This window comes from Gadus chalcogrammus, chromosome 12, assembly GCF_026213295.1.
Source record: "Gadus chalcogrammus isolate NIFS_2021 chromosome 12, NIFS_Gcha_1.0, whole genome shotgun sequence".
Lineage (NCBI taxonomy): Eukaryota > Metazoa > Chordata > Actinopteri > Gadiformes > Gadidae > Gadus > Gadus chalcogrammus.
The window spans coordinates 20,931,764-20,955,545 of NC_079423.1; the positions used below are offsets into that span (position 1 = coordinate 20,931,764).

The 23,782-nt window shown below is 43.7% G+C and overlaps 2 protein-coding genes across 3 annotated transcripts in view; one reads left to right on the plus strand and one right to left on the minus strand.

Annotated features, from left to right (window-relative positions):
* prkaa2 (protein kinase, AMP-activated, alpha 2 catalytic subunit) overlaps positions 1-14,831 on the minus strand; it is a 30,828-nt gene extending 15,997 nt beyond the window's left edge. Inside the window, exons 1-8 of the mRNA XM_056604550.1 lie at positions 14,640-14,831; positions 13,586-13,727; positions 12,261-12,354; positions 11,680-11,824; positions 10,676-10,763; positions 10,329-10,553; positions 4,640-4,802; positions 3,952-4,290 (exon numbers count right to left, since the gene is read on the minus strand). Of these exons, the coding sequence (XP_056460525.1) occupies positions 3,952-4,290; positions 4,640-4,802; positions 10,329-10,553; positions 10,676-10,763; positions 11,680-11,824; positions 12,261-12,354; positions 13,586-13,727; positions 14,640-14,736 (1,293 nt within the window). The 5' untranslated portion in view covers positions 14,737-14,831. The remainder of the gene's footprint in view (positions 1-3,951; positions 4,291-4,639; positions 4,803-10,328; positions 10,554-10,675; positions 10,764-11,679; positions 11,825-12,260; positions 12,355-13,585; positions 13,728-14,639) is intronic.
* Positions 14,832-15,586: 755 nt separating this feature from the next.
* The window catches only part of plpp3 (phospholipid phosphatase 3), a 33,606-nt gene continuing 25,410 nt past the window's right edge, over positions 15,587-23,782 (plus strand). The window contains exon 1 of one of the 2 annotated variants that reach the window (XM_056604568.1): positions 15,587-16,241. In XM_056604568.1, coding sequence (XP_056460543.1) covers positions 16,103-16,241 — 139 coding nt within the window. In that variant the 5' untranslated portion in view covers positions 15,587-16,102. The remainder of the gene's footprint in view (positions 16,242-23,782) is intronic. The other variant, XM_056604569.1, reaches the window with a different exon arrangement.

Below are 23,782 nucleotides of genomic sequence, written 5' to 3' on the forward strand. Positions count from 1 at the left end.
GAGGGTCTCGGCCTCTCCCAGGAGGTCGTACGGACCATCCAGGGTGCCAGAGCGGACTCCACCAGAGCGTGTTACTCGGCTAAATGGGCGGCTTTCCAAAAATGGTGCATGGAGAGGGTTTGTGATCCCATCTCCTGCCCTTTTCCGCGTGTGCTCTTTCCTCCAGGCACTGATGGAAAGAGGGCTGGCTTTTAGCACGGTTAAAACATACGCTGCTGCTGTTTCATCATGCCACGAAGGCTTCGGGGATAAAAATGTTTTTAGTCACCCCTTAATGAAGCACTTCCTAAACGGTGTGAGGAGAGAGAGACCCGTGACGCGCTCTCTCACTCCACAATGGGATTTAACACTGGTGCTGCGAGCACTGGTTAAAGCCTAATTTGAGCCTCTTGACCGGGTGCCCCTCAAGTTTGTGTCAGCCAAGACAGCTTTGCTGCTGGCCCTGACGTCAGCTAAGAGAGTGAGCGACCTGTCTGCACTCTCTGTAGCCCCTTCTTGTCTTAGAATACAAGGAGGCGGCAGTTCGTCCATATTACGCCCGAACCCGGCTTTTACACCAAAGAGTATTACTAGATCGTTCAGATCGAGAGTAATAACACTCAATGGTTTCTCTCTCCCTCCTCATCAATCTGAGGAGGAGGCAACAGCCCATCTCTTGTGCCCCGTACGGTTATGTGAAGCGCACAGAGGCTCTGCGCAAATCTCAACAGTTATTTGTGCATTACAGAGAACATTCCCAGGGCCTCCACCTGATGATACAACGGCTGTCACATTGGCAGTGTGATGCTATCACAAAGGCTTGTGTCAGCGGGGGCAGAGCCGCCTGAGACTATCAGAGCTCACTCGACCAGAGGAATATCGTCCTCTGTCGCTCTGCAAAAAGGGATGCCTATGGAGGATACCTGCACAGCAGCCTCCTGGGCTTCCCCATGCTCTTTTATTAGGTTTTACCTAAGAGACATGTCGCGCCTCCCTATGACACACTCAGTTCTAGGTGCTTTGACAGAGTGAGTGTGATTGTGTGACTATTCCCCTCGCATATTAAACAATGTGAGGTGGAGTCAAATATTCATGCTGAGAGCTCTTGTGTCTTATCAGACACATTAGAGCTGCTCGTTGATGACGTGCCGTTAGACGCATGACGTATGTTATGCTACGTCTGACGCATGATACTAGCGCATATGTAGCAGTGTTTCTGGTACTGATCGGGACCAATGAGCCATAGACTATATCGTGCTTCGCCCTTTTAACACAATAGCGATAGCCTTAAAAGGCGAAGCCTATACGATAGGGCTGAACGATTTCAGGAAAATATCGAATTACGATTTTTCTGGCAGATATTGCGATTTAGATTTTCTTCACGATTTTCTTCAAATCAAGCTTCAGTGCAATATTCACAATGTACAGTAATATTTACAAAGATGACATCATACCATTAAAACATTACATGCCATTACTCTAATGCAGGGGTGTCAAACTCATTTTAGCTCAGGGGCCACATGGAGGATAATCTATTCCCAAGTGGGCCGGACCGGTAAAAATATGGCATAATTATGTAAAATTAAACATGCTGTGAGCACACCAAACACAGGTTTCCCATTTACTTCCGTGAATAAAAAGGACGATGACCATTTTTCTTGGAAAACTCTTCACTCTGTGTCCACTTTTCGTCTTTTTGACAGAGACATTTTGGGGCAATAAGAGTGCCAAAGCGCATAATGTTGGAAGCATAAGGCAGAACAACAAGGTAGCTCCGGGCTAGCTGCACTACCTGTTTATACTTGCTCCCTGCTCAGCCCCGGTATAAAGTTTGCTTGCTTAACATAATTGCTATTGCGAATTCTAGTGGACACATTAAGAACAGCAGTTTCTTTCATTGAAAAATAGCAGATCATTTTACGTTACGTTTACGTTACGTTCCAAAGCGACTTCCAGTTACACACAATTGTCCAGTAGTTCAATGTACAACAAATTAATCAGTGCCAGTCAATGCAATCCATGTAATACTAGGAAGGATTTTTATAAAAAAAAAAAATATATATATTTTTTTATTATTATTTTTTACAATACTGTTCTTCACAAAATCATCTCGCGGGCCGGATTAAACCCGTTTGCGGGCCTGATTCGGCCCGCGGGCCGTACGTTTGACACCCCTGCTCTAATGTAAGAATGAAAACTAAAGTTAAGAATTGATTTCAAATGTATTTATTAAGAAACATGCATGTAAACTAAAGTCCTTTACCAACTGCAGTTGTTACAACTGAAGAACTAAAAGAGCCATCTTTGACTGTCTTAACTTAGAAAAGTACTACTACTTTTAAAAATACTCTTTTTTTATGGCTCTTTTACTCAATTCGTGCATTCGAGTATAACAACAAAGGGAGAGACGTCGGAGAACCCAACGCAGTCTATTCATAATAGTGTAATGACCACGGAAGAGGCAGTGAATAAAGTATTGAATAAACAGAGATTTATTAGATAGGCCTACCTAATAAACCGTTGGAACACACAAGACCGGAAACATAGCAACGCCGGTAAACAAACCCCGAGAAGCCCAATCCCTATGAGAGCTCCCCGCGCTACGGCCATCCGGAGGCGCACAGAGCTTTTGGCCATGATATTATATATACAAATATTATATTACATACTGTTATATTATATATAGAGCTCCGGGAGTCGCAAACGGCAACTTTCACTTTCTCCTCCATGCTGCAGTTCACCCCGGACTGAACTGCACTGAGTTTGGCGGTTGAACGCTGATTGGCTGTTACGTTACACATGTGACTCAGTGGCCACGCTGTTGAACGCTGATTGGCTGTTCGCCTGTGCACGGCGAAAGTGTACAGGATCCTGTGTCACTTTGTATAGGATCCTTTCACCCCGTCGCGTTTGGTGTGAACGCACAGTAGACAGCCATTTATTAGATTCCTAATAAACCGTTGGAACACACAAGACCGGTAACTGTGGTAACCATAGCAACGCCGGTAAACAAACCCCTCGAAGAGAGCCCCCAGCCCTACGGCCATCCGGAGGCTCACATAGCTTTTGGCCTCGATATTATATATATACAATTATATTATATTAATTCGCCCGATTCGTGTCTCTACGTTGACGCGTGAGCGCACAGTAAAACCGAAAAAAACGTGGCTTTGGCGATCCCGAGATCGCGTTATCTGAAATCACGATTTCGATCAGAAAACGATAAATCGTTCAGCCCTACTATACGAAATAGAACGATAGTTACGTATTGTAACTCTAGATTCTATGAGTATAGGCGCAGCCTTTTAAGTGTCGGCCTCATTGTCCTTACATAGCTGAAGAAAAGCTGTTTATTGGGAGCAGAACGTCCGCCGGCGCCCGCGTATATCTGTGCCCGCGGACGTGATTGAGGCCCACGCTGTTGGTGGGCGGGGATTACAATTTTTTTAGTTCTACGGCTCACGCCTAGGGATAACCCAATAGCGATAGCCTTAAAAGGCTGTGCCTATACTCATAGAATCTAGAGTTACAATACGTAACTATCGTTATCATAGCTTCCCCACAGGTTTCTGTGGGGAAGCGTGGAGAAATGTGGGAGGGATTGGGCTTTCTTTCAAAATTTTGCTCTCATATCTCAAATAATCTTGCTCTATATAACTCTCAAATCTTTAACTTGTTTAATGTTTGGAGACAGTATAAGCAAATTATTTATATTTTGACTTAAACAAACCACAAAGGTCACATGGGGCAACCAATTGCTTCAGTGAATGCTAATCACAATGGAGAGCCAAAACAAGACTTGCGAGATTTGTCTATCACACCTCCTGGTGCATGCGCAGAATTAACTCACCCACATGGAACCTTTTTAGTGTTTCCTTGACACATAATAATGGCTATGGATGAGGTGCGGCGTGCATGTGGTGCGGCAGATAAAGGGCATAGCTGAATGACAGGAAATGGGCATCTTATTACCTTCCAGTCAAAGCTGAGCTGCTTCATGGCTCTGTACACTTCGGCCATGATGTCGTAGGGTCTGCTCTGGCTGCGGATGCCCAGGTGCCACTTGGCTTTTTTCACCGCCAGTGGCTTGGGCCGGGTGGTGTTGAGAGCATCCAGAGGGCAGCGGGACTTGGGGCTGTCGGCCAGCAGCGGCGGCATCCTCTCGGGATGGGGTTTGACACCCGGGGGCAGGGGCATGCCCTCCTCCATGAAAGAGCCCTGCGGGGGGCTGGAGGCCAGATAGAACTCGCTGGCCTGGGTCATGATGCGCCGGTTGTCTATGATCAGGTGGTAGGCCACCGCCAGGTGGTCCTGGAGGTTCGGGTCAGGGATACCAAGAAGGGTTGCGGGGATGAGAATAAGTGAAGATACGATAAGATAAGGATATTTTCTTTTTTATTATTAGATTAAAACTAAATAGAAGGGGAGGGAAAACCAACAGTTTAAAAGAATAAATCGTAAATGGATTGTGCTAGAGAGCAGCTGAAAACAAGACACCTCAGTCCCCTGCTACAGCACAGGTTACACTTCAAGTGTGTCCTGTGCCCAGCATCTTCCAATTGAACAAACATTACTGTACTTTCTTACTTTATAAGACGGTGACCAAAAAAACGAAATTGCAACAGTCCCAATACTGACAGCCTGTGGGCTGGGAGCGTACCTGGGGGTCTCCACTGTAGAGGCTGGACATGACCTCAGACTCAGTGCATTCAAACTTGTCGCACACCTCCCTGACAGCCTCCTCGTCCAGCACGTTGGTGTCGTACGAAGGATCCTCCGGGAACAGGTAGCCCGGCAGGTTCTGTTTGAACCAATCGTGCTCCCTGGGGAAAGGAGGGACAGACAGTCAACCAAACAAACACAGATCCCTTCACACCTGGCAAGACACAATAGTGATAGGATCTGTGAAATCATACCAGGAGATGGTCGCATTCTGAGCACATCCAACAGAAGGGTGATTACATCCGACTTCCTGATAACCATATATAGCGTTTATTTAAACCAGTTTTTTTTACGTTTCTCGTGAGCATGAGAAAGTATCTGTTGCTCACGAGAAAGTATCTTGTGAGCACGAGAAAGTAGGCCTATCTCGTAGGCCTACGCATATCACTGGCTGTGTGTGTGTGTGTGTGTGTGTGTGTGTGTGTGTGTGTGTGTGTGTGTGTGTGTGTGTGTGTGTGTGTGTGTGTGTGTGTGTGTGTGTGTGTGTGTGTGTGTGAGTGGACGATCGAGGAGAGCGGGCGGTAGTGTGCGTGTCAGTAGAAGAAGTAATGAACGAGTCCGGATGTGAGCAAGTAAGAATAAAGTACCCAGCCTGTCAAGGATCGGTGGCCGCTACCAGTGTTGGGGGTAACGCGTCACAGTAAAGATATTACTTTTTTGGGTAACGAAGTAAAGTAACGCATTCCATTTAAAATATCGGTAACTACACTACTTTACTAGACTTTAGTAACGCGCTTTCCTGCGTTACCTAAGCCGTGTTTGCCTGCGTGTAAAGTTCTGTTCTGGTGCGTGCATGCGTGCTGCCTGTGTGTCTGCAGAGCCTGCTTGCCTCGGCACGTTGCCATAGCGATCGATTTGAGTGATGTAGCTGCTTGTGCGAAGGAGTGTTCAAGCGTTGGAGCGCAGAACCAGGTGACACGGAAAGACAGGCTGGTTGCAGGGATCAATGTAGAAGACATGCTTCCCCTGTTGACTATTGAATCGCCCAGATTTAGAAAAATACTAGATAAAATACCCGGACTCGCAAGCCAACATCCGACAGGAAAACATTTCCCATTAGCCAACCTGAACAAATGTTATACCGACATGGAATCAAAGCTCAAAAAATAGTTTGAGTCCTTCCTGGATCATGTGTCCACCAACACGGACATTTGGTCCACCAACAACAAAAGTTACTTAGGAATAGGGTTGAGCACCGAAACACGGTTTCAGTAGGGAATCGGTTCCGACGTTAACGGTTGTAACAAGATTGAATAAGAACGCACATTTCGGTGCCTCATAAGGAATGACGGTGCACTGGATAGACAGCATTACTTTAAAACTTGAGAAGGCTGCTCTTGCATGCAAGAAGGTGAGAGGAAGACACACTTACGATGTCATAGCTTGCGAAATAGATCAGGTTCATTCAGCCTTTGGACCACATAAAGTAACAGCATGTGTCACCGTCGCTCAAGTGCATTTCTGTTTTAAATTGTATGGGATAAAGTGACCTTTTTATTTTTTTCATTGACCACTTAATTTTTTTCTCGTTTCCCAAAGCCTGTGTATTGAAACGTGTGTGTTGCTACTGATTGACCTCATCATAGCCTACTTTATCCTGTTGTTTGTGGATTTTACAGTGAGGCATTTCTTTGTGCAGACAGGGATATTGTTCTTTCATATGATTTTATGCTATTTTGTATAGATTTATACAAAAAACACTAAGTGATGATAGGGCTATGTTTGTCCATGTATCTACAGTAAATTAGAAAAACGGGAGAGTAAAGTAATAAGCAGTGAAGTTACTTTTCAAATGCAGTAACTAGTAAAGGAATCTCATTACAATTTACATAAGTAACTAGTAATAAGTAACTAATTACTTTTTTTGAGTAACTACCCCAACACTGGCCGCTACATTCCGACCTGTAAGCAGACCCACTGCCGGTCAAAGTGAAGGGTGTTTCCCCCGAGAAAGCATCGGCCCTGGAGGGAACGTCTCCCCTGTTGAGGCGGAGCGCAAGAGGGTAACCTACGTGCTCCAATAGTGCGAGATAAAAATAAAGCACATTCATTTGAATGATTTTAGCTAGTCTGTGATTTATTAGGGGCATGGGTCGGGTAACGGGCCAAATATTAACGGGTCTCGGCGAGTGCGGATTTCCTTTTGATATTATCATGAGTGACGGGGAGGATCTGGTACTGGACATCGCGGGTGCAGGTCTCAAAAAATGGACCCGTGCAGGACTCCGAAAGCAGAGTTGGTTGGGCCGCATTTGCCATGTCAGCATCATGGACAGCATCGTAGCTCAGCTGACGTGGAAAACCATCTGACCTACCATATCTATGAATCTACCATGCGAATGTTTGGGCTACAATTCCTTTAGAGATACTTTGTCGTGCGGACCCAACAAACGCGCCCAAATGCAGCCCAACCAACTCTGCTTTCCGATATTTTGTTTATTTCCAATAGCCTAGGCCAGAGTCCTGCGGGTCCATTGTTTGAGACCCGCCCGCACCCGCAAAGTTCAGCACTAGATCCGGGCCCGCGATTAATCACACGCAAGCTAAAATCGTTCAAACATATATGCGCTTTATTTTTAACTCGCAATATTGGAGCACGTATACCCTCTTGCCCTCCGCCTCCAACTATGAGATGGTTAGTGTTACACCTTTCCTGCTGTCGGCTCAAAGACCGTAGTCGAGGAGCATAGGGGAGACATTCCCTCCAGGGCCGATGCTCTCTCGGGGGCAACACCCTTCACTTTAACTGGCAGTGGGTCTACTTATAGGTCGGAATATGGCCGGAATATTGCCGGAATGTAGCGGCCACCGATTCTTGACAGGCTGGGTACTTTATTCTTCTATTCTTCTATTATCACAACCGGACTCGTTCATTACTTCACTAAACTGACACGCACTACCGCTTGCTCTCCTCGCTCGTCCACTCACTCGCTGACGTCACTCACACACAAACAATCACACACACCACACACAATCACACAATCACACACACACACATTCTGATACATAAAATAGGCACGAAACTCAAAGTCCTTTGAACAAAAAAATAAATAATAATAATAATAATATTCATTAATCTGCCATTATGAATGCCGATACCGATAGTTTGGAAAAAGCCTAATATCGGCCCGCCGATAAATCAGTCGGGCTCTTGTTGTGTTTACTACTGCATTGAGTTACTCATACAGTAACACTCCAAATCATGGATATGACTCATGTCCACGTAAACGAGAATGTGGTGCGTGAACGAGTTAGAAAGATACAGGAAAATTCAAAACAGTACACAGACAGGAAGAAGAAGACATCCTTCAACCCCGGTGATCAGGTTAGGATTCGGAAGCCATGGAAGGTAAAGAAAGGGGACCAAAAGTTCACAAAGAAAGCCAAGAACTGTGGTGCGGAACAAAAGCCCATACACCTACCTGTTAGATGATGGTAGAATCTGGAACACATCTCATCTTTCTGTACTACCAGAAATGAACGCTCAATGACACTGAACAAACCAAACCTCAATGAGAGACAAATGTGGACAGTGGGAGGTTTAGGCAACCTCCTACCTGGGCTAAGGGCTATGTCCTGTACTAAAGAAGCTGCATAAATATGCCTTTTGTTGGTTGTTAAAGAAAAGAAAAGAGTGCATGCATGAAAATGTTTGGTATGCAATTACATACTGTTAAATGCTGTTGTAATGGTTGATTGGTTGTCATTTTATTATTTGAAAACGTTATAGGCATGGTGTTACTTGAATCCCATTACAAAAGTAAATTTAAGTTTTGTTATGAAGGAATTCGCCTTTATTGAAAGGGGGAGATGTTGTGTTCACTACGGCATTGAGTTACTCATACAGTTAAGTTCAGTTGAATTGTACAGCCTCTTGGTGACATAGTAAAGCAGACTGATTATATAGATGCTAGAAGAGGGGTAGAGGAATGTAATGTATGTTGATACAAGAACGGAGATAAAGATGTTTGTTGGAAAGTAACTCGTTCGTGTTGGTTTTTACTACACACCCAACGTAACAGCTCTACAGAATAGCCAAACTAAAATGCATTTAAACTGGAAACTTGATACTGAAAATGTCCCTAATATAATGAAAACGGCAGTTTAGAAGTGTATCCCACTAGCTCTACAACAGGATAAAAATAGGTTAACAAAAGAGTCCAACACCGTGGGCACATACTGTATTAAAACCAGATTGTAGAAACTAAATATAAATTGTTCAGATAGAAAAACACACTGGTCGCGCTTAAGATATTTCTTAAATATGAAAACAAAGTAATCATATATGACAATAGTCGACTGATGGATTGCTTTAAGTCTACTAAAAACTTTCTTTGACGGGTTCAGTCCTAAATACTAGCACCCTGCACTTAACACCATGAGCAGTGTCTGTCTGCGACCTGCAAGACGGAGGCGTAACTTGTAGTGGGCGTAACTTGTAGTAGGAGGCGTAACTTGTACTAGGAGGCGTAACTTGTACTTTTCTAAATCGCGGTCCACGCGAGATCTTCTCTTTTTGCGGTAAAAAAAGATCCTTGTAAATCACGGTTCACACGAGATCTTCCTTGAAGTCGGATCTCCAGATAAGCAAGCTTAATGAACTCTAGAACTAGGGCAGACTACTTGAGGTTGTGATACTGTTTAATATTCTTTACGAAACGTTCTAACGCTTAGGCCTACTGTTTTAACGTTGGAAGAAACCCCAGCTTCCGCCACCTCGGTGAAGTTAGTTCGATGCACACGTTTGAGATGCCCACTGAACAGTCACAAAATACTGTACAGGCTAGTAGATGTTGCTTGCTTCTTTCTGCCCCGATTTTGCACATTGCAACAGCGATGACGTACCTGAGAAATCTATGTATTGAAGACCGGCAAATATATATAAAATAAGGGCTTGTAATGTGAACGCTATAATATGAAGGCTTTCTCATAACTATCCTCATGTTAGTGACATTGTTCTTGTCTTGTTTCTATCAGTAATATTTATTTTAATTCATTGTTTTCTATCTCATGCAGGACTTGAAAACATGCAGCATGCGATCAATAACAATATGTATTCAATACAATTATTTGAATTATAAATCTGCTGTCTTCAATTCTTAGTCTTTTTGTTAAAGGTATAAAGGGATTAAGTAGGCTAAACTTAAGCAGGTTCCCCACGTTAAACTGCTATATGTATTACATGTGATTGTGAAATTGTAAAAGGCTTTTTTTCTTAAATGCATATGACTCAGGGATGTCAGTTTCAAGTAACGCTATGATTAAGCTAATCAAGAGCATATCAAGATTAAGCTAATCAAGAGCATATTTTTAAATGTCGGGTGCATTATTTTTATATAAGGCCTAATATTTGAGGTCCGAGTTGCGGTCATTTATGTACCCACGCACCACTGCTACATACAGATCACTTCCACGATTTAGAAAAGTACTAGACACGCCTCCGACTACAAGTTACGCCTCCTCCGACTACAAGTTACGCCTCCTACTACAAGTTACGCCTCCGTCTTGCAGGAAGCAGAGAGATACTATTGAACACCATGGTACAGAGCGGCGCTATTTAGTTAGGATTAAGTAATAGTTGCAGTATCCCAGGCAGAGCAGGGAAAAGTCGGGGGGGGGGGGGGTACCGGATGTCTTTGATGGTGGCTCTCTTCAGCGGGTCCACCTGCAGCATGAGCATGAGCAGCGAGGCCACGGAGCGGTTCAGGTACTCCGGCATGTAGAACACCCCTCCCCGGATCTTCTTGAACAGTGTCGGCACGTGCTCGTCGTCGAAGGGCAGTGTGCCGCAGAGCAAGGCATACAGGATCACTCCGCAGCTCCAGATGTCCACCTCTGGACCGGCATACAGCCTGCGCACAGCATGGCAGCCGTCAGCACCAGACATTTATCCAAGAGGTGAATCACATTTATAGTGATTATGCTTATGCGATTATTGCAGATACGGAGGCGTCATCCGGTGACACACACGTACCGTCCTGAGATAACCTCTGGGGCGGCATAGTTAGGCGAGCCACAGCTTGTTCTCAGGAACTCCCCGTCTGACATCATATTTGACAGGCCTGTTGGCCCATCACAGTGCAAGACAAGGACAAGGACTCAGAAACACCTTCAAGGGCTTGTTTTGACAACAGACCTTGCAGTAAAACCTCAAGAGTTCGAAACATCATATCGTTATCATCGGTCTTCACAGAGGGAGGTGGTCTCTTGATACGTATATCATCTTTCCCCTCTCTGGGTCTCTAATACCTCGTTTGACATCTTATTTAAATTAGATGAGCCCCCATTGGCCGGTCAAGGCCGCAGCCCTCAAGCTAAACACAGACGCCTGCGGTCTTCCTGGGTTCTCTCTTATCTCTCCTTCTTGCCTTAACGCAATGGAGCACTATTCACCAGTGCCTGTTGCTTTCAACAAAAACCCTTGCTGAGCCCCCCTCCTGCCTGCCCCTGCTCTTTTCTCTAATATCAATGACACTGGGCCTCTATACTACGTATACCAAAATGTATTTAAGGCTGCTTGGTTGCGTGGAGACTAAACTTCCCCAGTCCCTCTAGGACCCTAGATGTATACTTGCGATAATCTTTCACTGCTGTCTGTCTGTCTGTCTCTCTCCCCCTCCCCCTCCCTCTCTCTCTCTCCCTCTCTCTCTCTCTCTCCCCCTCTCCCTCTCTCTCTCTCTCTCTCTCTCTCTCTCATTGGATTACTGAGAAGCAGCCAATCGAGAGTGATTCACTTTAATAAGCAGCTTGGTGTACAGGGCTGCATTATCTCCCTCCCACATCCTCTTGACAGTTAAGGTGGTAACATGGCTTCACAATCAACCACCTATTGCGTATAATATCACTCTCTCTTCTGATTCTGAACTTCACCTCATGTCCATAGTGCTTCACTCTCTTCGCCTGACATTTTTATTGTTTTTAGAATGAGGAGAAGAGATAGACATAAAGACCAACTTCCCCGCCACCACTTCCCCTTACCAAAGTCTGCTATCTTGGCATTTTTGCTGGCATCTAGCAGGACATTCTCCGGCTTGAGGTCTCTGTGGACCACCATGTGTCTGTGGCAGTAGTCAACAGCAGAGATAATCTGCTGGAAGAGACGCCGTGCCTCTGAGTCCTCTACCTAGACCACAGGAGAAATGGTCAATCCGCAGGATAGCAGACACAACCACAGGCTGAAAGTACTGGGTGTATTCATAAAATAGGATGTACTTTATTAACCCTGGAAGGGAAATACAATGTATCCCTAATCTGTAATATGGATTTTGATAGGGCTGTTAAATCCCTGACGACATTCCAATCAAAACAGAAATTCAAAGCACAAATGCTGAACAGAAAAAAGATTTAGAATAACTTTGAACATGGTATTAGCATTAATTAGCCCATATTGAGATGCTCGAAAAAACCACAACAATACATAGGCAAACATTTCAGGCTTGACACTGTGATGATAGTGATGATAGTTGCTTTTGGTATAATGATGTAAAACAAAAATAGATCTATAAATCTAGACCACCAAGAATCGATGTGAATGAATCTGCAGATCAAGAGTGCCTTACCCGTCCGTGTTTACAGATGTAGTCAAAGAGCTCCCCTCCTGATACATACTCCATTACCATGAAGAAGTCTGTTGGTGTGCTTATCACCTGGTACCTGACACACACACACACACACACACACACACACACACACACACACACACACACACACACACACACACACACACACACACACACACACACACACACACACACACACACACACACACACACACAATTTTCTAATCCTTTTGGGTCTGTGATAGCATTACAAGGAGTGTAGTTTTGTAACAAACGTACAGTTGAAGATGGATTAGGTGCATGCCAATTGAAGGCGTACGTAGCATGTATTTATAAAAGGTCAGGCAGCAACAATCAGGTTATACTGTAATGAGTGAGTGAGTACTTAAACTGAGCTCTGCACCCTGGCTCTGTCGGGTAACAAACCTCAAATATGTCAGACGCACTCACTATTCAACACCATAGATTCTCACTTCTTCACACACACACACACACACACACACACACACACACACACACACACACACACACACACACACACACACACACACACACACACACACACACACACACACACACACACACACACACACACACACCTAGAGTACTTCCAAAGCCATAAGAGCACACGTGCACATGATATCTTTGTGCCAGTGAGGGGGGCTGCTTCTCACATCATAAAGCCTGAGGCCATCTGTTGAGGAGCAGAGCATATAAACTGGTCTTGTGTGTGTGTAAATGTGTGTGTATAGGTCGCTGTTTTCTAGTGTAGTTCCCAATCTCAGTGCTACAGTACTGGGTATGATAGAAGACACTCGCTGGCTGAAAAGGCACATGCATGCATAGCTGACAGTGTTACGGGGTTAGGCTAACTTGAACCCAGGCCTAAAAATAACACAGGGCTTATTGAGTGGGGAAAGAGATGAGAGCATAGTTTAATGGATAGAGAGATTAGGAAAGGGATGCTTTTTTGCTTTTTGTGTAACTTAAATTGTCTGTTATCTGACTGCATACCAAACTTCAGGCTACAGTTAGTGAACATGATATACATTGTACGCAAACTTTAGTGTCTAGTATCTCTTGTGTGTGAATGACTAAGTGAGTGAGTGAAACTATTGAGAGCTAACTTCTGAGCATGCCCATTAAGAGGCAGCTATAGTAAACAAACAGAGTTAAGAGTGGACCATATCACAGTACAAACAAAAAGATACAAAGGGAATACAATGAAGCAGCCAATGTTCTGGTGCTCTGATGTCAGAAACATTTAGGCAATAACCAAGAGAACAAGGTTGTTTGTTGTGCGTGGTGACGTGTCTCAATCTCACAGTTTGATGATGTGTGGGTGCCTGAAGAGTTTGAGGTTCTGTATCTCCCGTTTGATTTTCCCCACGACATCAAGGCTGCGGATCTTCTGCCTATTGAGGATCTTTACAGCCACTTTATGGCCAGTCAGCTGATGTTGGCCAACTAAATGTAAAATGAATAATACACTATGTATTTATTGGAGAAAAACAGTTTGCCTTTATTTATGCTTGGCAATAAATAAAGGCAGAGTTGGTATTAAGAAAGCAATGCATCTAGTAAAGAAATAAATAGCATGACGTAGATAACCTTGCAAATAAGTCACCAGTGCTTAAGACTACAGTTCAGATTTCCCTGTAGGAAAATGAACACGTATTTGCTTTGAGAATGTAGAAAAAGCATTGTTTTTGTGACCAAATAAAAGCCCAAGCGCGTCACACAAACCCATTTGAAGTGCGTGTTAAAAGGGGCCGTTGGAGACGCCAGTCAGGGGGTTCAAATACCACAAGGTCACGCGCACGGAAAAACTGGAGCCGAGAAATTATCATAACACCGTGACTTGCTAATCACGTCCAATGTCAGTGTTGTGATTTACGTGGTTTAAGAGCGAGGCAGTGCTCGATATTAGCCACATATTAATGCCATTTAAGTTAATTCCCAGTCGTTATCATTTGGTCGTTTCTACGACAGGGTTTGTGTAGGTTATTCTTAAGAGATGTCCTTTAGCGACAGGACCAAACACGTAAAGCCTATTAAGACAGAAATGAAGCTTACAATACTATTCAAATTATCGCACTTAACATTAGATATTTAACGCCCAAGGTTAATGATAAGAAACATATGGTGATAGTGTTTTGGTAGGAGAATTTGCCTTTCAAGCCGCCTAAGTCTCAAAATATGTTTACGCTGTAAAGACGTCACGCTGCTGCTCGTATCGCTGTAGCTACGCAGGTTGCGTATTGACCACCGGCAAGTTTAACATTGTGGAGGGAAAGGTATTATGTTCTACTGAAATGCACCATGATAATACAAAAAGGTCTACGTTTTCATAGACATGAGGTACGAATAGGACTTAACTTTTTACTTTCCCGAATGTTCCGACGCCAAGCGTGTCGCCGAGGACGTAATGGCCAATCTTTACTCTGCCTTCGTGCTTCTGTTGCCGCTCTGCCATCTTCTCCGTTACCTACGGGTAAGTCCACGGCGGCGGGTGAGCTGCTGCTGCTGTCTGTGTGCGGAGGGGAGGCGGGGCAGTGCTCACATGCTGCACAGATCTACCGATCAACGATGTATGGTCCATTTAAAGCTTCTTAAAACCTTCAGCGTTTTAAAGACAGCCCAATGTGCGGGAAAGATGATGGGATAAACGAATCAGCAAAAATATAGGTTTTATTTTCTGTTTAGATCTATAGGCCTACATTTAAGACGAATAAGCAAATAAGGCCTTAAAGCTTGACGAAAAGGCTTTTTTTGCACACTCGTTTTTGTGTTTTTGCCCATAACATTGAAATTATACGCGTGCGTAAACAAAAATGTGTCGGCCTGTACAATCTCTGAACAGTTTTTGTTATTGTAGAGTGCATCCATACAAGTTTTAACCGCTAGGTGGCAGGACGCGCTCAGCTTCTAAACATTCTTGCCAAACCCGCACAGAACTGTCCCGAGTCTGATTTGAGTCTGTTAAACGGACCATTTATGTGATGACATAAGTAGACTGTAAATCCTACGTTTTTGAATAAGATATATATATATATATATATATATATATATATATATATATATATATATTCATGACGACAATAGGTCTTTGCCTGCTAGTATAATATAAGGAAAACACTATTTATTATAGGAGGAAATGCAGCAGCAAAAGGTTGACTGGTGTGATCGACTTTTCTGGTCTTCAATTCTTTGTTATTTTTATAAGCCTCAAATTTGATCTGAAAGAAATCCTCAGATATGATACATGAAAGGTCAACGCCACTAGGCGCGCTGTCCGTCGCTCATCAGTGGCTCTCTTTGCTCGTCTTTTTCAAAGCTTGGTGATGGACATGGACATTCAGTATAGGGATGTGATGGAGCTTCATTAGGGGGCTGTGCCTTGAAGCAGCGGAGGGAATCCTGAGACTGAAGGGGGCGGAGAGGACGAATTGATATAACAAGAGCGGCTCTCAGCGCCAAGCTCTATTCTCACCCTGTTCAAGCCTTGAACCAAGAACGAAAAGGAGTGGGCTTACAATTGATTTTGTACTCAGACAAAATTGCGTTTCTTCTTGAAGTGTACTCAGTCGCACACAAATATAATCGAATACGTCCGACAGTAGTTCTGTTTTATTTGATTTTAGTTCAAAGTTCAATACGAACGAAGGGTCGCATCGCTGCACTGCCGGAGTGAAACTTTTCAGACCTCCGAGTTGGGAATCAGTAACTTTCCCATTTAATGTAATGCCATTGATGCGCTACCGCATCTGAACAGATAGGTCTACTGAGCTATTTTTTTCACCAGCGGTGTCAGAGTTGAATATAAAATAGGGAGTTCTCAAATGCAAAAATATATGTATGAGAAAGCAATGGCTCAAGAGACAAGGAACGGAGGAACCTCGACTCTAAATAACAACAATGGTATTGACAACAGCAAGAGGAAGCTGCTCATAGCTCTAGATATCTTCTGCCTCCTTCTTGGTGAGTCAATTTATCACTTTTTTCTTGTTTTCTTTCTTGTTTTCGTTTGCTCATATTCTTATTGATGATTAATGATTTGGCTTACACCAAAAAGCTTTGATGCCGTGTATTTTAACGTTAATAACCGAATGTATGGTTGAAGACTGAATGTAAAAAAGCGTTTTCTAATGTGTGCAATTTAGGGTCTAATCGGTTTTAAAGTAAAGTCTGTTATCTTTCACAACAAGGCAACATAAACTGCAACATCCCCTTATCACTAAAGGACAGTCAACTGGTGGGCGCCTGTAGCTATGCGTCCAATTGTCACGCATCATACATCCTTGTTCATAAAGTTGGCTTCGTTTTAGATGTAGTTACGTTGTGACAGCAAATGTAATGCAATCAGCAGCAGGTACACATCTGAATTCATGGCCCACTTAATAATTAATTAATTAATCATGTCTGATTCCACTGGACAACCAATGATCATTCTCTTGTTTGCGATTAGCTTGGCACTGTCATTATTATTTTTTACAGGACATTGCCGGTGTTGGCCTCTTCCTGCCAGCGTGCCTAGGGCATAAATGTTTTGATGAGCTGTAACCTGCCCGTATTACTGCCCTTTAAATAGCTCACGTCCACCTTTTCATTGCCCTCCTTGCCGCGCACTTCTTCCCCTACCTCCAATTGAGATGCCTTTCCAGCAGAGCACTTCGGACAAATATAAAAGTATAAAAGTTCATTTTAGATAATGATAGATCAGCACAGCAGAAGCTGACACAATTTCGATTTTTCACAACAGGCATCTCTCTGATTGCCTTTTAGTTGATGTTACTTTTAGTTGATATTCTGTAAGTGTCTGTTCCCTGTTGGCCAAACTAGTGTGTGTGTGTGTCTGTGTGTGTGTGTGTGTGTGTGTGTGTGTGTGTGTGTGTGTGTGTGTGTGTGTGTGTGTGTGTGTGTGTGTGTGTGTGTGTGTGTGTGTGTGTGTGTGTGTGTGTGGGCGCGTGCATGTGTTTCGTTGTGGGTCTGTGAATGTGGATTTTAAAAAACGAGTTTGCTTTTGGCTGTTGTCACTGTAAACGCTATCCCCTCGCACCTCCAGCCCCCGTCTCTCTTTCTTCTACCCTTGTTGTCCCTTTCTCTCACTACAGAAGAGGATTAGAAGAGTCAGGCCCGACTTATACTCTCTTTCAGAACCTATCTGCACGTCCCAGGCCAGCTGCCCCCCCCCCCCCCCCATCACTCCACATTCGATTTCTCTCTTTCTCTCTTTCTCTCTCTTTCTCTCAATTTCTTACTTTTGTTCTCTCTTTGTCTCTTTGTCTCTGTCTCTCTCTTTCTGTCTAAGAGAATGCATCGAATAATTGCTTAAAAGGGCTCCAGAGTGCGCCTAATTTGGGCGCACATGCGCCTAGAATTCGGGGTAGTGCGACCAAATATTTTATTTGGGCGCACCGGTGCGACTGAAAATTTATCTGGTATAATTATTATTATTTATTTTTTCACAGAGCAGACTATTCATAATATTGTAATAACCACGGAAGAGGCAGTGAATTAAGTATTGATTAGACAGCGATTTATTAGACACCTAATAAACCGTTGGGACACGCAAGACCGGTAACAATAGCAACGCCGGTAAACAAACCCGCGAAGCCCAATCCAGGGGCCTGTACTACGAAGCTCGATTAGAGGGTTAGCGAGGTATGTTGAGCTGAAAGCCTGGGTTAGCTGTACCATGAAAGTCAATCTCTTTAAGCGTCGCTGTATCACCATGGTGACTTACGCTCGCAACCAAACCTGGTCGGGAGCAACTTTTCAGCGAGTCTACCCGGAGATCGGCTGCTTATATCGGCGTGCGCAGCTTCCTAGCCCCTCCTCCGATAATGGCGTCACCATTTGTGGGTGTTCGCATGGACCTCGGCGCACTTATCGCACAGGCGTCTCTTCGGAGACAGAGGGTTTTTCGGGACAGAACCGATCCCTTGGCATTGTCTGATGATATTCTTTATGAGAGATACAGATTAGGCATTTATTTAAGGCATTTATTTAATGGTCAAGATATTATTAATCAATGGCGTAATTATCGACGGTGCAACCAGTGCAGCTGCCCGGGTTGCCCCCCCCCCCCCCCCCCCCCCACAACTCAGCGCAAGCCTGGCACGGTCCAACCCCCCCCCCCCTCAACAACTCAAAACTTGGGTGCACCATAAATACGTGCTGGTGCACCCAAATTAAAAATTTAGGCGCACCAGTGCACCCAAGGAAAAAGTTAGTCTGGAGCCCGTTGTCCAAAAGGAGAGAGAGAGTGAGAGGCCAAGAAGATAGCAAAAGAAGTCAGAGAGACAGATAGGCCGAACACAAGTCTGACGAGACCTTCAGGTGGAAGCCTCAACAACGGTCTCAGCGAGAACCGAAGGGCCGGGCTGTGAATCCTGTAATACAGGGCAGAGAGATTTTAATGTTGGGCTCAATACACAGTCTTCACAAAAACCACACGCACACACACACACACACACACACACACACACACACACACACACACACACACACACACACACACACACACACACAAATCTTTTCCACTATGTTTAGCTGCTTATTAAAGTGCCTCAGAAACAGATGCATTGTTTCATCTCCTCCTGCATAAAAGCATGCAGACTTTAAGCCCATGTGTAGCAAATTTCCTGTTCAAACCAACTTCCTAATGGGTGAAGCTGCGGGCCTGACGCCTCTTTAGCATTCAAAGGGACCATACACTCACACACACTCACACACACACACACACACACACACACACACACACACACACACACACACACACACACACACACACACACACACACACACACACACACACACACACAAGCACACACAATTCTTTTTTTGTCATGCTAAATAGAGGCTGGCTGCCTCACGCACGATTGGTAGTCCTGCTTCAGGCAGGCTGTGTGTGTGTGTGTGCGTGTGCGTGTGTATGTGTGTGTGTGTGTGTGTGTTCAGGGGGGGTTTGTTTGAGGGGTCATAAGGAGGGGGGTCCCAGGAGAATGGACAAGTAGGGACATCGGGGACTTGAGAGTGATTTAGGGGTGTGGGTGAGGGTCGGTTCACTCAACTGTTTCGGGGTGATCATAACTATGTTCATGAATATTTTCCCCATTATGCACAATTAATTTCCCATTTTCCGGATGGTATCGGGATGGATGGTCTGATGCTGGTTACTGGTTCCTTATTGAAGGTTTTATCTTCATTGTTCTTGAGGCACCAAGAAAGAACCTACAGAAGAACATCTAAGGCCATCTTAAGCCCACCACCACACCCACACCCACACACACACAAACACACACACATACACACGATCCTGTCAACAGTTTTCCGGGTGACCACAGCCTTTGTCTCAATGCCACAGGTTTATGAAAACAGCACAGCAGGGCCCATGTACAGCGAGAACACAGTTGGCAGCATTCCCTGATTTCAGTTTGGCTGGGATTCCATGTTCGTTGAGCAGCAGACAATATTTAGCAACACTGCAAAGACCGCTCGTGTAACTCTGCTCTGTAAATACACACTTAAGCAGACCACAGGCTCTGGGAAATCACTGCTCGCTAAAGCTTCTTCCTTTTTTTTTTCTTCTTACTCATGTGCATATGCCTGGGACTGGCATCATTATTTTGAATGGATAATTGTGTGTGTGTGTGTGTGTGTGTGTGTGTGTGTGTGTGTGTGTGTGTGTGTGTGTGTGTGTGTGTGTGTGTGTGTGTGTGTGTGTGTGTGTGTGTGTGTGTGTGTGTGTGTGTTGGGAGGGGGGGGGGGCATATCACAGAGGGACACCTTTCAGGAAATGGTGCCTCTGAAAGTAGATTCACCAAAGCCCTGATTTTATTTTACACAATGGGTTTTAAATGATGTGCTGGGCTCCATAGTCTGTTTGGTGTTGTGCACTTGTGCATGCGGTTGTTGTTTTTTTATCAAAAAAAGGCATAGACTAGCCCGCAGACACAGGCGAAAATTGTGTGTACTACTGTATTTATGTATGTTTTGTGGTAATCTAAATATATGTACATAAAGATAAGAGAGAAGAAGAGAGAATACCAGAGAGGGTATCGAAAGTAGGCTTAAAGTTCATTTCCTTGTTTCACGCTTCTCCCTACCTGTGCATCGCACAGTGCTGTATGTCAGGTGTTCGGCTTGTGGCATTTGTAGAAGACACAATCCAGCCCGTCTGGATTGTGCATGGCAGAGCAGGGGAGCGTAACCTTTAAGGCAAAGGGGAATGGGGTTGGTAACAAGGCCGTGTCCCTATATAGCTCTAGTACACTCTCTCGCTCTCTCTCTCTCTCCACCATGAAAGCCAATTATGGTATTATGGCCATGCGTCTGCACGCCGCTCATTAAAGCAGAAAAGGTAACCTCTGCCTCTCCAGCCATCAACCACTTTAATGCTGAGCCACTTAACAAATATTTTTAAGAATTTCTCAAATTCATCTCCTGGCGGCAGCGACATCTGGTGCAATTTTCTGTATGAGTGAAACACTAGGTAAGGTGTGTGTGTGTGTGTGTGTGTGTGTGTGTGTGTGTGTGTGTGTGTGTGTGTGTGTGTGTGTGTGTGTGTGTGTGTGTGTGTGTGTGTGTGTGCAGAGTTGAGTTCAGGAAAGGGTGGGAAGCGGAAAGGTAGTGTCGGTCAAAGTTAGGTGTGGTTGAAAATGAATCCTGTCATCATGTATTTTTTGACTTGCTGCCCATTTCCCCCCCTCTCCTCCCTCTTCCCTTTCCTCCTGACCCCAGACCCCCCTTTCCCTCCCCTCACCAGAGTGGGGGTCGGTGAGTTTGCAGTCATTGATATGACACTACATTTTGAAAAATTCTGAAAGAGAGGAGAAAATAAAAGTACTTTGTTGATGATTTTTCAACATGTTTTGATCTGTTGTGTGACTTTCCTTGATCACTTACTTGTTTAGCTGAATAATATTAGGTGAGTGCTGCATACAGCGCCAACTATGTTCTTCATAAGTTTTATTCTTTCTTTCTTTCTTTCTTTCTTTCTTTCTTTCTTTCTTTCTTTCTTTCTTTCTTTCTTTCTTTCTTTCTTTCTTTCTTTCTTATTCTCTACAAACTCTGGGACACATCTCCTTCTCAATTTTTCACCTAGACACTCACCTAGAGAATTTTAAAATATTCAGAATAGCATGGAATCGCGCGCTTCTTTTCAGATTTTTGAATATTTTATACTTTCTAAGATATTCTACTTTTAAAAGACTATCTATTTTAACATGGGAGTCAATGGGAGGATTGCGGAGTCGTCTTCTGGTACTTCAACTATTTAAGACGTAACTAAATCAATTTTCAATTGTTTATCTTCGTTCAAACCATTTAACAAAATAACACACTTGTATCTTCAATAATGTCTAAACGGAATTTCGATATCATTTAAACTTTCTTCAGAATCACAGTTTTAGTTTCATACCGGCTTCGTTTCAGTTGGTCTCATTGATTTACGTTGACGCTGGAGCGTGAGGACGTTTAGCAGTGTTGCGAGATTGGGCAGTTTTTCCCTCAAGATTTCAATAGTATCTGTCTGCGTCCTGCAAGACGGAGGCGTAACTTGTAGTAGGAGGCCTAACTTGTAGTCGGAGGAGGCGTAACTTGTAGTAGGAGGCGTAACTTGTAGTCGGAGGCGTGTCTAGTACATTTCTAAATCACGGAAGTGATCTGTATGTAGCAGTGGTGCGCGGGTACATAAATGACCGCAACTCTGACCTCAAATATTAGGCCTTATATAAAGATAATGCACCCGACCCGCTCATTTAAAAATATGCTCTTGATTAGCTTAATCTTGATATGCTCTTGATTAGCTTAATCATAGCCTTACTTGAAACTGACATCCCTGAGTCATATGCATTTAAGAAAAGAAGCCTATTACAATTTTACAATGACATGTAATGCATATAGCAGTTTAACGTGGGGAACCTGCTTAAGTTTAGACTACTTAATCCCTTTATACCTTTAACAAAAAGACTGCAGATTAATAATTCAAATAATTGTATTTAATACATATTGTTATTGATCGCATGCTGCATGTTTTCAAGGTCCTGCATGAGATATAAAACAATGAATTAAAATAAATATTACTGATAGAAACAAGACAAGAACAATGTCACTAACAGGAGGATAGTTATGAGAAAGCCTTCATATTATAGCGTTCACATTACAAGCCCTCATTTTATATATATTTGCCGGTCTTCAATGCATGGATTTCTCAGGTACGTCATCACTGTTGCACTGTGCAAACTCGGGGCAGAAAGAAGCAAGCAACATCTACTAGCCTGTACAGTATAGACTCTATACTGTACAGGCTAGTAGATGTTGCTTGCTTCTTTCTACTCTATACTATAGAGTATTATGTGACTATTCAGTGTGCATCTCAAACGTGTGCATCGAACTAACGCCGAGGTGGCGAAAGCTGGGGTTTCTTCCAATGTTAAAACAGTAGGCCTAAGCGTTCAAACATTTCGTAAAGAATGTTAAACAGTATCACAACCACAAGTAGTCTGCCCTAGTTCTAGAGTTCATTAAGCTTGTAAAAAAAAAAAAAATCATTCTTGTTAATCCACTTCTTTTTACTTACCGACATGAATATCTGGAGATCCGACTTCAAGGAAGATCTCGTGTGAACCGTGATTTACAAGGCTTTTTTTTACCGCGAAAAGAGAAGATCTCGCCTGGACCGCGATTTAGAAAAGTACAAGTTACGCCTCCTAGTACAAGTTACGCCTCCTACTACAAGTTACGCCTCTGTCTTGCAGGACGCAGACAGACCCTACTCCAAGATTTGGCTCCTTTTGGAGGACTTTCAGGCAATGTTGCCAGATTGGGCTTTTTTTCCCGCTCCATTGGGCTACTTTTAATCACGCACCGGCTCGCTATTCTCTTAAAAACACACGCACACGCACACGCACCAGCAGTGCAGGGCAAAACATCGTAACCTTCAGATTCTTCAGTTCAATTAATTTTACATTTCTGCAATTTTTAGCAATGCTTTGCGCTTTTCATTCTGCTGCCACTTTATTTGTTTCCAACCATTTACATTTTCTTAAATGGTGTGCATGTTTACATTGTTTGCTCCATTTAGACTTTTGAACTTTTGTTCAAATCCCTTTACTTGATTTAAGCCATTTAACGTTTCTTTATGTCTTAATCTATGTGGCTTTATTACAAAATGTTTTCAACCTCACTTTGCACTACAGCACTCACCGCATTTTCTGCAGGAAATGCATTTTATAGTTTAACATATTATTTCCAATATAAGTAAATCTCCAGACACAAATTGGCTGGATGGTTGACTCTATCTAAAACTATGTCCACCCATATAAAGCATGGTCACAGGTGTAGAGTGATCACAAGCACCCTTTCTCTCTCTCTCTGTTGGTCAGCCAGTGTGGCCATTCTGCAGGAATAGGGATTTGAAGTAAGGTCACAGTCTAATTTTCAACACAATGCTGTGGCTGTTGAGTCAGACGTAGCTGCAGGTCTAGTTTATGGGTTGTTCACATACTCCAATGCTT